This window comes from Podarcis pityusensis, assembly GCF_964106645.2.
Source record: "Podarcis pityusensis genome assembly, chromosome: 8".
In the NCBI taxonomy this organism is placed as follows: domain Eukaryota; kingdom Metazoa; phylum Chordata; class Lepidosauria; order Squamata; family Lacertidae; genus Podarcis; species Podarcis pityusensis.
This window is the reverse complement of record NC_138033.1, coordinates 7231553-7246935: the sequence shown is the minus strand read 5'-3', so window position 1 is coordinate 7246935 and position 15383 is coordinate 7231553. Positions and strand designations below refer to the sequence as shown.

The 15383-nt window shown below is 49.1% G+C and overlaps 1 protein-coding gene and 1 long non-coding RNA gene across 4 annotated transcripts in view; one reads left to right on the top strand and one right to left on the bottom strand.

Annotated features, from left to right (window-relative positions):
- Positions 1 to 3087, top strand: part of NOVA2 (NOVA alternative splicing regulator 2) — a 68581-nt gene extending 65494 nt beyond the window's left edge. For all 3 annotated transcript variants that reach the window (XM_081018957.1, XM_081018958.1, XM_081018959.1), the window contains one exon: positions 1987 to 3087. In XM_081018957.1, coding sequence (XP_080875083.1) covers positions 1987 to 3003 — 1017 coding nt within the window. In that variant the 3' untranslated portion in view covers positions 3004 to 3087. The remainder of the gene's footprint in view (positions 1 to 1986) is intronic.
- Positions 3088 to 3839: 752 nt separating this feature from the next.
- The window catches only part of LOC308484612, a 190423-nt gene continuing 178879 nt past the window's right edge, over positions 3840 to 15383 (bottom strand). The window contains exon 2 of the long non-coding RNA XR_013990041.1: positions 3840 to 8184. This is a non-coding gene — a long non-coding RNA (uncharacterized lncRNA). The remainder of the gene's footprint in view (positions 8185 to 15383) is intronic.

The following is a 15383-nucleotide window of genomic DNA, read 5'->3' as shown; positions in this document are numbered from 1 at the left end:
TTAAATAAATTATAATGGTTTTCCATTCTTTCTTGAAGTTTTTCTCTTCTTGGTTCCTGAGCTTTCCGGTCAGTTTTTGCCATTACGGCGTAATCCAGCGGTTTAGTTTGCCATTCCTCTTTACTTCTTTCCATCTCTTACTTCTGTGTTTTAACTCTGTGGTCCCTCTGCCATTCTGCTAAGGTAGCCTTGCAGCCTGTGGAACCTAAGCAGTTTGAAGGCCCTATAGGTGGGAAAGCAGGAATATACGGTATATTAAGGTTACCAGATTTTTTTCAAAGAATCCAGGACGCCTTTTTTTTTCTGAAAAGAGAAAAAAAAGTTATTTAAAAATAATAATTAAGAAGTAATACCTTCTCTGCTGTGGTCTCCTCTGTCGCGCGGCCTTCCTCTGGGCCCCGGCCTGTTCTCTTGGTGCGCTAGCCGCCATGGAATAGGCTCGGGTCAGGCCTGGGTTTGGCCACGTGTCCTTGCCCTCCTGGTGCTCTCCAACCTCTCCTCCTCAGCGGCGGCGGCACAGCAAGGTCGGGGCTCCCCTCTTTTTCTCCTTCCTCTTGCTCTCTCTGCCTTCTCCTTCTCCTCTCCTCCTTCTCCCTGCATCGGCTCCAGGGTTTTCCTGGCCCCGGAGCGCCGCTGGGCAGTCGGCCGGGTGGCCGGGTGCTCTCACTCCCAGCTCAATTTGGATTGTGGGGGGGGGGTGCCAGCAGTTCCCCCAGTTGATGCACCGGGCGTCCCCGGTTCCCCCTTGGCAGTGGCGGCGGCAGCGGCAGTCTCAGCAGCCCAGAGCCAGCAGAGTTGGCTCTGGCTGGTTTCAGGAGCTTCGTCAACAATGTTTAGGCAACACGATGACCATATACATATATCATAGACAATCTATAGAATTCCTTCAAACAATAACAAGTTCAAAATGAAAGCTTAGACTCAAAGTCTCTGAAAGTCTTTAAAGGAAGTGAGGTACCAGACTTTGTACGAGGAAAGATAAGCTGTGAAGCTTTGTGTATTCAGCAAATATAATGTCCAACACTGAACAGAGATTCCGGATATTGACTAGTGCTTTGTAGATCTTTGTCAGTGTGGTGGGAGAATATAGAATTGTTTCATAAACTGAAAATAAAATTTTATAGACGATGACCTGCATGACATATCACTTTACAAAAATTATAAACTGTGATACAAACAGTAATGAAAAAGAGTACATACCTCATCTTATTTCGTGAATGAAAATATCAAATGCTGTGGAACAGTGCTCATGTAATAATGTAGTCACTGCTACTAACAATATTTTTTGAGAAACATATAAAGCCGACTCCAGGTGATGCTAATAACAATGAGGTTGAGTTTAAAGGTACAGTGCTTCAGGAGCTGCCCACTGCCATGTTCCCTTGCCGGAAGTCCCCATATGATGTGTCTTGTGCCGTTGAACCCATCACACAACATTCATTCCCTACTAATAAATCTGCAACACTTAAAATATAAATCCGGGGACATTCCGGGGACGGATGATAGATTTGTAAATCCGGGGACTGTCCCCGGGAAATGGGGACATCTGGTAACCATAATATATATAGGTAAAGGTAAAGGGACCCCTGACCATTAGGTCCAGTCGTGGCCGACTCTGGGGTTGTGGCGCTCATCTCGCTTTATTGGCCGAGGGAGCCGGTGTACAGTTCCGGGTCATGTGGCCAGCATGACTAAGCCGCTTCTGGCGAACCAGAGCAGCGCACGGAAACGCCATTTACCTTCGCGCCGGAGCGGTACCTATTTATCTACTTGCACTGGTGTGCTTTCGAACTGCTAGGTTGGCAGGAGCAGGGACCGAGCAACGGGAGCTCACCCCGTCGTGGGGATTCCAACCGCCGACCTTCTGAGTCCTAGGCTCTGTGGTTTAACCCACAGCGCCACCCGCGTCCCTGTAATATATATACCTGTACATATAAATGAAACCTCAAACTCCTCCTCTTCTTCTCTCGTTTCCCCCCAATGCAGGCCAAGGTGATTGTTCCCAACAGCACAGCCGGGCTGATCATTGGCAAAGGCGGGGCCACGGTCAAGGCCATCATGGAGCAGTCTGGAGCCTGGGTGCAGCTGAGCCAGAAGCCAGAGGGCATCAACCTCCAGGAACGCGTGGTGACCATCAGTGGCGAGCCCGAGCAGATCCACAAGGCGGTGGACATCATCGTGCAGAAGATCCAGGAGGACCCGCAGAGCAGCAGCTGCCTCAACATCAGCTACGCCAACATTGCTGGCCCCGTGGCCAACTCCAACCCCACCGGATCCCCTTACGCCAACTCCACGGACGTGCTGCCTGCCGCTGCGGCCGCAGCCACCGCTTCGGGCCTGCTGGGCCACACCAGCCTCGCCGGGGTGGGAGCGTTCCCGGCCGCCCTGCCGGGCTTCTCTGGCAGTGACCTTTTGGCCATCAGCACGGCTCTCAACACCTTGGCGAGCTATGGATACAACACCAGCTCTCTGGGGCTCGGCCTCAACTCAGCCGCCGCCTCCGGAGTGCTGGCCGCCGTGGCCGCCGGCGCGAATCCAGCCGCCGCCGCCGCCGCCAACCTCTTGGCTTCCTACGCCAACGAAGCCTCCACCAGTACCACCACCCCAGCCGGCGCTGTGGGGGCCTTCACGTTGGGTTCCCTAGCCGCTGCCACCGGGGCAGCCAATGGCTACTTGGGGACAGCCTCTCCACTGGTGGCCAGCTCCTTCTTGGCCACAGAGAAGCTGGTGGAAAGCGCCAAAGATATGGTGGAGATTGCCGTTCCGGAGAACCTAGTGGGCGCCATTTTGGGGAAAGGCGGCAAGACGTTGGTGGAATACCAGGAGCTGACGGGCGCCCGCATCCAGATTTCCAAAAAGGGGGAGTTTATCCCGGGTACTAGGAACCGTAAAGTCACCATCACAGGCACTCCGGCCGCTACGCAAGCGGCGCAGTATCTTATCAGCCAGCGAGTAACGTATGAGCAAGGAGTCCGAGCCACCAACCCGCAGAAAGTGGGATAAGAGAAGGCCGGAGGGAAGTCTGGGGGAAGGAGTAGAATTCAAGTCAATTCTTTAATCATTAAAATTGTAACCTACCCAACACCAGCCCCAGTCGAGTGTCCATCTCTCTCTCTTACACACACACACACACACACACACACACCCTTCTGCTTGGGAAGCAGCCCAGCATTCGTTTTCCTGGACCTTTATTTTGCCAATGGTGCAACCTGTTTGTGTGTGTGTGTATATATACAGGTATATATACATATATACACACATATATATGTATATATATATGTCGACATTTACTTTTCTTTTTGAGTTGATATGGATTTTAATAGAAAAAAAAAACATTTTTGAAGAAAACAAAAAACTCCTCTTTCTTTCCCTCTTTCTTTCTGAGTTTCTTAACCAAGAATCCCGATGGGGGGTGGGGGAGAGATCTGTCTCGTAATGTTTTTCGCCCCCCCCAACTCCCCAGAGTGTAGATCAACTTCTGAAATCCTTGACGGGGAGCAGGAACCTTGTATCCCTCTTCCGGGCCCACGCAGAGCATCAATCTCTGTGGATGCTCTGTAGATGGGTTTTCAGAATATATAGCTATATATCGAGGGAAGCAGAGATGGGGTTCATATCATGGCACAACGGTTCACAAAGTGACATCTGCCCCATGACTTTGAACTCTGAAATTGATGCAGCTCTTTATCTAATACGCCTGCATTTCGTAGTGAAGCTAAACGTGGCTCATTCTAAGGTGAGGTTGAGGTGTTGGACTGGAATGGGCTCTGCGTTGGGCAAACGGCTTGGTTGAGTTGATAGGCTTTCCCCCCTTTGATTTTCGCTTTCTTGTTTTTGTCCGTTTGTTTGTTTTACAATTCTTCTATGCATAGTTTCATTTCGGAGGGGAGGGGGAGCGTGTACGTCCTTTCCCCCCTGTTTATCAGTCCTACTAATCAGAAGAAACAAAACAAAACAAAACAAAAAGGCAAGGTAAATTTGTTCAGAAAGTTGTAGGTGAGGGTGCGTTTATCCCTGTTTATACTGAGAATAATTTTTGGTGAGCCGTGAGTCTTGACGGAGCTCTGAGCTTGTGAGCTTGCTCCTCCTGCGAATGGATGAGCGCCAGCGTTGTAAGAGGGGTGACACAAATGTAGAACGGGGTCAAAGTAGCAGGGCCTCGTTTCTGCGGATGCGGAAGTCGCACTCCCATCCCTGTGACAGGTGATTCAAGCTACTTTCTCCCTGGGTGTTGCGAGGCGGCGGCCTCCTTTGATGCGCTTGGCTACTTCCTGTTGTGGCGCCTCTCAGGAATCTTGATTTCTCAGCATCGGGGAGTGCCACTTCCTGTGAGGCTACAATACCCCACATAGGCAAGGCCTCTGTTTTCTTGCATTCTGAGAGCAAGGAGAAGGGAGCTTCCCTCGGTTTCTCGGAGCTTCCCTCGGTTTTTGGGAGCCAAAGTCTTGTTTTCTTTCCAAACGGCTACAAAAGAAAACCACACTCCATCTTTCTCAACAAGTTCACTGCCCTGTTTGATAAAAACCCAGGGGTCGGAACTAGGAAGAGAAGGGCCATTTTGACTCAGCCCTGGGTGCTGCTGTCCAGCCAGGTGTGATTGGCCCATCCCTCAAAGGTGGCACAATTCCTCTTTCCCCTCTGCCTACCCAGTGGAAGCCTGAGGGCCTCCTGAGATGCGTGGAGACAGCTGCCATTGTCAGTATTAACTCTCTTGAGCAGGACCTGGAGGAGTAGAACTGGAGGAGAGCCAGTGTGGTGTAGTGGTTAAGAGCGATAGACTTGTAATCTGGGGAACCGGGTTCGCTTCCCCGCTCCTCCACATGCAGCTGCTGGGTGACCTTGGGCCAGTCACACTTCTCTGAAGTGTCTCAGCCCTACTCACCTCACAGAGTGTTTGTTGTGGGGGAGGAAGGGAAAGGAGAATGTTAGCCGCTTTGAGACTCCTTCGGGTAGTGATAAAGCGGGATATCAAATCCAAACTCTTCTTCTTCTTCTTCCGAAATAAACTATATGTCGACAAGGGGGCTGTTGAAGGTCTCTTTGGGCCCCCCCCAATTGCGGTTTCCCTTCAACCCACTGCCCCTCCCGCTGACCTAACTATAAGCAGTATTACCAGCGGGGAAAAGGGCCTTCCCAGTGACTGGCCCAGTAGGGAACCCAGTTCCCTGGCAGTTCCTGTTTCCGGCGTCCTTGAGACGGTGACAGATGCCGGGCTTGAAACCCGAGAAATGTTGGGGTACGGTTGGCTGCAGCGGCAGTGCGACTCCCCCTTTCTGGGCCCTCATCCCCCCACAACCCGAGTGGCGGATTTCAGTTTGACAGCCCGATCGCAGGGCTTTCTCTGTGTTTCTCTGGCCTCTTATCCCTCCATATTTGCCGGCCACTCAACGCTGTCGATCACCTTTCCCACCCATTCACTTGCCCTCAGAAGGGCAATAAATAAATCAGGGTTATCTCCCTGCTATGTTTACATATAGGGCTCGCTGCAACCTCTTTAACTCCCGGAGAGGTTGTGACCCTATCTGCTTTTTGAAGGTGCCAGCATTTTAAATAGGAACATCCCTCACCCCCAGCTTTGGTGTCGCGTGTGTGTCTGTGTCATACTCCCTTGTGGGAACCTTAGGAAGAGCCCAGGGTTTGCCAGAAGGCTGAACAAAACCTGAAGCATATGTGGTGCAATGTCAAACACTGGGTTGCATCAGTCTTTGTCTTTCTTTTTTTCTTTCTGTTTTCGATTAAAAGGTTGCTTGGAAGTTATGTTTGATGGGGGTAGGGTCCTTGCTGCCGGTTGCTCTGGCGGCGTGGCTGTTTCCCTGTCCCAGAACGGGACGACTTCCTGCGTCCAGTTCTCAAAATGTGAAGTGGATGTCTACCTCGTCACCTGGACCTCACCGTGATGCGGCGTACCTGTGGCACGGCGCACGACTTCCTTTCCGAGCCGCGCAAGGCGCGAGTGATCTTGCAGCCGTCGTGGCTGACGCTAGCCTGTGGTGCGGTACTATTCGAGGGTGACCTAACTTGAGCATCTCTGCAAACGTTGGCTTGTTTGTCGTAAGGTTGGCGGCAGGAGATTTTCATGCAGCTGAATTTGCGGGGAAGAATCCTGTTTGGAATGGCTGAGACATTTCCAGTTGGGTCAGGAGCCAACTGGGGCATATTTGCGAAGAATCGGGGTGGGGATGGGGACGAGTGAGAGCAATGATGGTGCCGTCTAACCTTCTGGCGGCTTCTCAATGCGCTCATAGCTTTTGTTAGCACAAATATTATCTCTTGCAGCCTAGACGTGCAACTCTCCTCCTGACCGCAGCTTTGAGGTGTGGACTTGTGCAATATTTCGCCCCCTGCTAGAAGGGAAACACTTCCTCCCTGGTTCTTTCTGAAGCACGGGGTAAAGTTGGGAGTCGGAGCGGTTGGGAGACTTCTGCACTTTCCCCCACTTTCTCTAGGCACCTAGGTGATTTTGCGCAAGGGACAGGCGAGGCCGGCGCTGGGGCCGACTCTGGCCGAGAGATGGGCCCTGGTCCGGGGAGGCAGGGGACTCGTTGCTTATTAAGTCTCAGTTCCGTTTTCCTTCTTAGATTGAAAGGAGGGTCTTAAGACTCTAAAACCACTAGGGAGCAAAAAAAAACCACAAAAAAACAAAAAACTCAAAATGTGAAACTTAAATACTAAAAAAATAAAATACAAATAAGGAAGCAATATCTATATATAGCATCTTGCACTGATTTTATGGAGGGAGGGAGAGCTGCCACAGCCAGCGTATTATCCGAGAAAGATTTTGCCGGTCAGTGAAAGACATGGCCAGTGACCTAATGCTTCTATTGACACTGGCTGAGATTCCGGGCCGCCCGGGTGGTGTTTTATTCTTCTTAAACGGTGAACAAAATATTGCTGCTGTTTTGCAAGTGTGTTGCATATCAAGACTTTTTGTCGGGTGGGGGCGGGGAGGAAGACGAGGAAATGTTTTTGTGCCAAACTCTTAGTCTGCGTCTTTTTTAATACTATGGATGTGTAAGACAAAAAGGGAAACCCCCGCCCCAGCACCCCTATCGTCCCAATGCTGCAGATATTTTGACAGTGTATTCCAAGGCTGTGATTTCTACTCCTTCCTGCTGTTTCTCCCCCTCCCCTCCCCTCCCGTCCCTCCCTTCTACTATGGGATCTCATGAGCACTTTCATTATCCAAATTCCGTGCCAAGGAAACCCCAATTCTGCGACAGAGAAAATGTGGATTCTGCAACCTGGGTGAATTATGCTCATGAGACCAGTTTGCATATTTTTTCTTATGCTTCTCCATTTTTTGCAGAATGCCCCCGACTTCTGCTAGCGATGGGGAGGGCCAGGATATTTTGCACTAAAGCACCCCCACCCCAGCCTGGGAAGCTTCCTCAAAACTTCTCTGCTGCTCAGATGCTTTCAATTGTATTTTTGAAGCCATGTGGATCAAAAAGTCCCTTCCCCTTTTTCCTTTCCTTTTCCTAAACGGAAACTGAGATTAAGGAGCTGTGACCAGCATTTTATTCCCGTCCAGAAGTGCCAGTATGGCCCCACGATCATGGCTGCCTGGGGCCACAGGTGCCACGCAGTGTGCATGGCCCTGGCACTGAAATTTGTGGGTGCCCAGGAATTCTGTGGGTGCTTGAGCACCTAGGGCCCTAGGGAATTATTTCCATCTTTCTACAGAATTAAAATAACTCGAGAATCTCCCGGCAAGGACAGCAAACGCCCATCTTGGCTTGTGACTGAGTTGCCCACATTGCCGAGCGTGTTGCAGAATTTTTGTTGCGCCTCGGGAGACGCGGAATACAGTCCCGTCTCTGCTCTCTGAAGTTGCGGAATGCAGTCCGGTCAATGGTAATTTGGATTGCAGAATTGCCTGCTGCAGATTGTTATGATTCTCGTTGACATTTTGACTGGAATGAATCCCCTGTCTGTTGGCCCTCAGGCCTCTGTCTGAGGAATCAAAGCGTGCACTCTGCTAGGAGATCCACTGAGCCGAACCGTTTGGATTCCAGCACGGAGAACTCCTAGCACAAGATAAGGATGGCCTGGAGGTTTCTATATGCACCAGGCACTGGCTTTGATTGCAAAAAAGGCTGGGGAACAAATTTGGCTGTCGGCTCACAATTCACTTTCCTTCTTCCACCTAAACACCCCCCCTTTTGCATGAGAGAGAGCATGTATCTTCTAGCAACTGGCTCACATGCCCAAAAGTCCGTGAAGCCCTTTCCATTTTATTTTTTTGGGGTCTTCTCTGCAAAGGTGAGCTTCTCCATGGGCTCACGGTGTCCTTAACTTGGGGACTCACTTTGGCCAACAGAACTTGCACACAGAGCTCCTTGCTGAGAATGCCCAAATCCTTTTGGTGCTGAGACCCCTCCTTCAGCCAAGTAGCTCTTTCTGCAAAGGTTTCCTGGACCTGGTTCCCCTGAACCGAATAGGAGCTGAGCTGTGCAAGAGCAGGGCCACTGTGCACATCTCCTGTCCATACCGCAAGAGCTATTGCAGGAGAACTTCCCCAGTAAATTCTTCGCTCCTCCCCACCCCCTTCACTCTTCCCTTTCAAATCCACAAAATGAGTTTTCGTCTTCTTTTATTTGAGACTCTGGAAGGGGTGGGGGGGAGCAACAGGGAACCATTTCTGGCCCCTGCAACTTGGGAATGATTAACTGCAGCCGTCCTCAACCTGGTGCCCCCCAGATGTTTTAGTTGTGGTTGAAAACATCTGGAGGGTACCAGTCTGGGGGATGGATGGATTACTGTATCATACCAGAATGTCTTTTTGGTGGAACAATTAACCATCAAGAATAATACTGACATATCCTGTTTTAAAAAGATGCACTTTCCCTCACATTTTTGAAGTGCCAAACTTTTATTTATACAGAACATGCAGCTATTTAATTTTTTTCTTAAAGGGAGAATTGTTGGGAGGGGTGGGGGGGTGCGTTTTGATATTTTTAAACTTTTTTTTTTTAAAGCAAAGTGTAGAACTTGTCGATGGATCTGAAATCGGGATCCATAGTGGCTTTAAAAACAGAACAACAAAAAAATAAATGTTTCTTTTAAAGAGAGACCTTTGAGGTCTTTACTGCAGCTGTTGGGAACCTCTATAGGTCTTCTGATGCTAATCTGTAGTAGGTGGGATTCCTAAATACTTTGCAACTTCATTCGCGGGGAGCCCAGTTTGTCTTCAGGCTCCTTATTTGGGGGGTGGGATATCTGCTCAGTGAAACAGTGTTTGGTTTGGTTTGATTTGGTGAAATCTGGTGAAACACCTTACTGACTTAAGAGCAGGGAAGGGTTCCTTAACTCTGCTTTAGCCGAAACTCCTACCACCTTGTAGATATTGTGGTTTTGCGGTAAGAGTGTAAAAAAATGAGAGGGGGCAGGGTGTTGGTGGGAGGAGACCTTGAAAAACCCATCTTATACTGTAGATTCACACCCAGCATTTTCTGAGCTCTAGCGAACGGTTGAGATCCTTCCTCCAGGAAACCGGGTCATTGTTTCAGGTTGGAAAACATCTCTCTCTTTCTCTTTGGACACCCAGTGGGAACAATTTATTAGTTGAAATTTGTGGGGTTCTAGCTTTGTCCTGCCAAAGTCCTTTCCATTGTTTCCCAGTGGAATTACTTCCTACTCAGCCTATTTCTTCAGAATTAGGTCTTGTGGATTTCGGTGGGACGAACTTTCAGAGTGAATTAGAGGTCCCTGTTGTGGCTGGATGTTCAGCTTGCCTGTAGCCAGTGTCTCTCTTGCTGTTTTCCGTGCTGGGGTGTGATTCTGTTCCCCTTCCCGTCCCAAATCCCCTTAAGTCTGACCTGCTTGAGATACAGTTCTCCTGGTCTACCTATTTTGGCCATAACCGTGACTTTGATGGCCAGGAAAGAGGTGGAGGGATCAGTGTCAATGCGTATCTCTGAATGGTTGGGTTTTCTGCCTCCTCTCTCTTCACCAGATTCCACTACCAGGATTTACCAGTACTTCCTGATTTCCCCTTCTTCCCTCCTAATTTTATTAAGTTTCAAAAGCACTGATTCCTGGGTGTTTCGGTCCCTCGACTCCTAATCCTCTCCACACACCCACACTGGTGCTTGTGGGAAGGCCTGCCGTGTCGGCAGCTGAGGTTTGCAAGCTTTCTATGTGCCAAATATGAACCAGACTTTTATGGATTCAATAATGGAAGCGTTCCTGAAAAGGTCAACCATTGGGGGGGGGAGGCGTGGCATGGCTGGACTTTACGGCTGCCCTCCCACCCCAGTCTAAAGAGAAACTACACTGTCACTGCTGCCTCGTTTTGGGATTCCCCTGTGAACCACTCGCAGCAGCTGTCTCAAGCCAAACAGGTGCAGGCAGTGCTCCATGCTTCCGAATCAAAGAAGCAAGAGACAGGTTTGGAAGTTGGGGCAGAAATAATAATAAAAAAAAGAGGGGAGAGTTTCCTCTCTTACGAAAAATACTCAGTCTCGAAGGGCCAACATTCATGTGCATATTTCAGCATTAACATATGCACACACCCTATGCTGGAAACCCAGGAACAGTGGAGGGGGGGAGCGAGAACCATCTTGTTATCATCTGCTCTCCACTTAACTGTTCCCCTTGCATTTACCATATCACTGTTGCTGTTTTCTTCTCTTCAGTTTCCAGGCAATTGCGTTCCATGAAGGGGGTTTGGTGACGGGATGAGAAGGGGGCAAAGAAAGTGGGGGGGGGAGGAACATGAGGGAAAAGGCTTTCGATAAGGTCGAATGGGAACTTTTTCCAGGTGAAACTCCTCTCCTCTGCTTGTCTGTACATCCCAGTTTTGAGTGCCAAGCCTTCATTCCCCCCCCTTACGCTCCCCCACCTTCCTCAAAAGCCTTTTTTACGTTGTGTCAAGACACACCCATTATCCGGAGCATCCTTTTCATCCAGCATTTTGACGAGTTCGCACACCACAAAGTTCTATATATAAATATATATATAAGTATATATATATATTATTATTTAAAAAAAAAACTTATCTAAAGCAGCGTGGGACTATTTATACATTGGTTGGCTACCTCCGGACTGCTTTTTCTCAAATCCACCTTCATCCTTCTCAGCATCAAGAACATTTCTAGCGTGTTGTTTTTTCGGGGGACACAGCCTCTCACCTTTCAAAAGTTTGTTTCTTTTTTTCTTTAAAAAAAAAAAGGTCAACTTTTGCTTCATCCGAATTTGGGGATATTCCATCTCGAATTCTCTCGCTGCCGGGGACAGTCACCTTGTTTCAACCCGTCTTCTGAACTTCTGAGCTTCACCCTTCCATCATTTTGAACTTTTTAACCTCCCTCCTTCTATGTTCATCAAACCTGTGTTTTTTGGATTTTTTCCTCATCTTCCATGTTACAGGAAAAAAAATAAAAAATAAAAATAAAATAATTTTTTTAAAAAGTATATAATATAAATATATAAATATTAGGAAAGAAAGGAAAAGTGCAAGAGACTGTCAAATTCTTACGATTTAAACTATTGAATGGGATGATTTGATGTCACTTTTTCCCTTTTAACTGTGAACAAAAACGTTTCTCCACCATCGCTTCATTGTAAATACTCTTGTTTCTGTTTAAACATGTTGGCGGTTGGGCGGGGGGTGGGGAGGGAAGGGGGGGGAGGGAGACCATTAATTTTGTGTTTTCAAACATTCAGAGACATGTTTATGCATAAAAGTGACAGAGGATTGAAAAGGAAAAGGGAGCCACAAATTGGGGAACAGGTATTCTTTTACTGGGGTTAGGTGTTACAGCCAGGACGGATATTGCTACAGGGGTGCTGCGCTTGGAAATCCTTCTCAGAATAAACACCGAAAAACAGCCGTAGCTCAACCCTTCCCGGTATCTCCGGGTAGGCTGTCCTAAACCCTTCAGAGTTGCTTCCAGTCAGTGTACACCAGGGGACAGCAAACTTTTTCAGCAGGGGACTGGTCCACTGTCCCTCAGACCTTGTGGGGGGCCAGACTATATTTGGGGGGAAAAAAATGAACAAATTCCTATGCCCCACAAATAACCCAGAGATGCGTTTTAAATAAAAGGACACATTCTACTCATGTAAAGGGACACTGGTGGCGCTGTGGGTTAAACCACAGAGCCCAGGACTTGCCGATCAGAAGGTCGGCGGTTTGAATCCCAGCGACGGGGTGAGTTCCCACTGCTCCGTCCCTGCTCCTGCCAACCTAGCAGTTCGAAAGCACCTCAAAGTGCAAGTAGATAAATAGGTACCGCTCCGGCGGGAAGGTAAACGCTGTTTCCATGCGCTGCTCTGGTTCGCCAGAAGCGGCTTAGTCATGCTGGCCACATGACCCAGAAGCTGTACGCCGGCTCCCTCGGCCAATAAAGCGAGATGAGCGCCGCAACCCCAGAGTCGGCCACGACTGGACCTAATGGTCAGGGGTCCCTTTACCTTTTACTCATGTAAAAATACGCTGATTCCCAGACCATCCGTGGGCCGGATTGAGAAGGCAGTTGGGCCGGATCGGCCCCCGGGCCTTACGTTGCCTACCCATGGTGTAGACCAGGCTTTCTCAACCTTGGGTCCCCAGATGTTTTTGGCCTACAACTCCCATCATCCCTGACCACTGGTCCTGTGAGCTAGGGTTCATGGGAGTTGTAAGCCAAAAATATCTGGGAACCCAAGGTTGAGAATGACTGGTGTAGACAATACTGAGTTGCATGGACCAATGGTCTGATTCAGTATAATGCAATTTCCTGTTCAGAAAACAGGAAAACAGGGCCCTGCTGTACATAATAATTCAGGACTCTTTCCCCTGGCCAGCGGGCCTAGGGTGCCTCAAGCTTTGGGTCTACAATTCACATGCCGCTCGGACAGAAGGGCTTCAGCATCCCTAGTTAATGGCCATGGTCTTTCTCACATGCAGAACGCATCTCCCCTGAAACCCTGTATATCCCCCCGACAGCCATTGCAGGCAATGTTGAACATATTGTGGGCCCCCAACGGTCTAGGTTGCGATAAGGCTATATCCAGACCTTCCCTAGAAATCTAGATCCGTCCTTTAGGACTTGCTCAGCCCGCTTAGGAAGGGCGGTGGAACAGCTGCTTTGTGCAAAGAAGTTCCCCGGTTTGATCCTGGCAACATCGCCAGGTAGAACTGGGGGAGACACCAGCCTGAAAGTGGGCCGAGTCAATTGACCGATGGTCCGATTTTCAGGCCACTTCCTCTGGTGTTGGTCTGGGAGAGAGTCAGAGCGTTGCAGGACTGGACGGGTCAAACTCTGGACAGCCATGGGGCAGGTTGGGGGGGGCAGGGTGATGGTGTTCCTGCCCCCTCCATTGGCCTGACAACTGCACCAACCTCAGCTACCTTTTATGCATCTTGTCTCCAGCCATTCTGGATTTATTTTATTTTTTTGTTCTCCATCCAACCTCTCCTTTTAAAGAGCGATCTTATTTATTCGCGTGGGGTGGTGCCAAAGGGGGAGGAGAAACCGAGAAGGGCGGGGATACGGCTGGAAAAAAATTAAAATGTTTTTATTGTTAAAAAAAGAAAAGGGAATTAAAAAGAGAGAGAGAGAGACAGAGAGCGCAACCGAGTCAGCAGCTCCATTGCCATGGCTACGTAGCAAAAAAAAAAAAAAAAAAGAAAGGAAAAAAAATCAAAAACAATTCTTGAATGTCTTGGTAGGTTTGTGTGTTTAGTGTAAAGTTGTGTATTGATTTTGTGCTCAGTGGAGTCAGCATTTTTTTTAGTGCTAATACTATTAACTCATTTCTGTCATGATAAATGTCCATTCATGAGATCACTTCCGTCTTGCGTTGTCGTTTTTTCTTTACATTTCACAACAATCTCTTAACCCATTTTTACTAATGGAGTTGGGGCATGTGTCGCAGCAAGGAAGCCACATCGATAGGCCTCATCATCCCCCCTCCACACCCCTTCCTTGTCCCATTAATCGGGCACAGGGTGGCTTTTGGAGCGGCCTTCGCTAACCTGCTGCCCTACGGAAGTTGTTTGGACCACGGCTCTCCCCGACGGGAGGTGACGGCGGAGGGCACCGGGTTGGGGAACCCTGCTTTAGAGACTAGGCTACAGGTACTTCCTGCCTACTGAGGGCAGATCAGCCGTTCCCAAACTGCGTGGCTGCAAGAGAACTGCTTGCGTGGCGTGAGAATGTGAGGTTGAAGGAGGCTGCCCCCACTGTCTCTCTGTATGAGTCTCCGTTCTGTGGTCTTGCCTCCCTCCCACAGCCTCTGCTTGAAGCGAGTGGTTCTACTGCATCTCAGCGTGTGATTGAACGAGCAAATTGCTCTTGGTGAGAGATGCACTGCAGGACGACGCCTATCCTTTAAGGAGGTGGTCCGCTGCATCTCAGTGTGAGACGCTGATCTGGGGGACACATCTATTGGGCTGCAGGTCATTTTGCTGCGTCTCTGGTTTGCATCATTCACTAACCCCCTAATGCACTGATGCAAGCAGATATAGCAGAGGACTCTGCGTGAGCGACTTCTCTGGACTTCTCCTTCTTCTAATCTGGAAGCACGCTTATATCAGGGACTCGTGCAGAGATGCAGTGGGCCGCCTCCTTCGAGGTTATGGGGCCATTCCTATCTACACACTAAAAGTAAACCCTTTAATTCGGGTGGGGGAAAGTTTGGCAAAAGCTGGCTTAAGACGTTTTGATCTGGAGGAAGAGGGCAGAGTTGAGGAAAGGCACCCCTTTGTGTGTAGTGAGATTTTCCGCTTCATCCTGTATGTTCCCTCTGGCATGGATTTCAAAGAGAAGGGAGCGACACAGCATCCTGAATCCAGCTAAGCAGGTCCAAATTTCTGAGGTTTTATGATCAGTCTACGAATTTGCTTATCTGGATTCAAGACCGGATTTCTAAACTTAAATCCTGGCAGGATTTTAGAGTGGAAGTGCTTCCCTTATATTTTTGGGGGTGTTGTAATGCCGGTATTCTGTCACTAGGGGTCAGTATGGTGTCCTGTGCTCTAGCATCTGGCTTCCACAAGCACTATCACAGCCCCTTGTAACTGGGGGGGGGGGCGCAAACCAGGGGAAATAGCTGAGCAGAGCAACAGCCACTGCAGTGTGTTAGAGCAGGAAACCCCTTTCCAGGCACCTGGGTGCAGACCGGATATTTTTTTTGAGCCATTAAGCAGCCAAAGGGGCACCAGGATAACGACCATAAAAGAGAAATTGGCTACTCAAAATTATGCTGCAAGACATTCTCTTTTTTTAAATGCAATTGCTGACTCACACAGAGTACACTTAAGAGAAGCAAAATGCAGGTGGGCCTTTCGGCACGTAAATTCAGCTCCCGGCGCATTCTCTCAAAAGACAAAAGTAGAACAAGACACAGACTTTTGATCTGAAACGCCCCTGTCTCAGGCACACAGCCCCATTCGG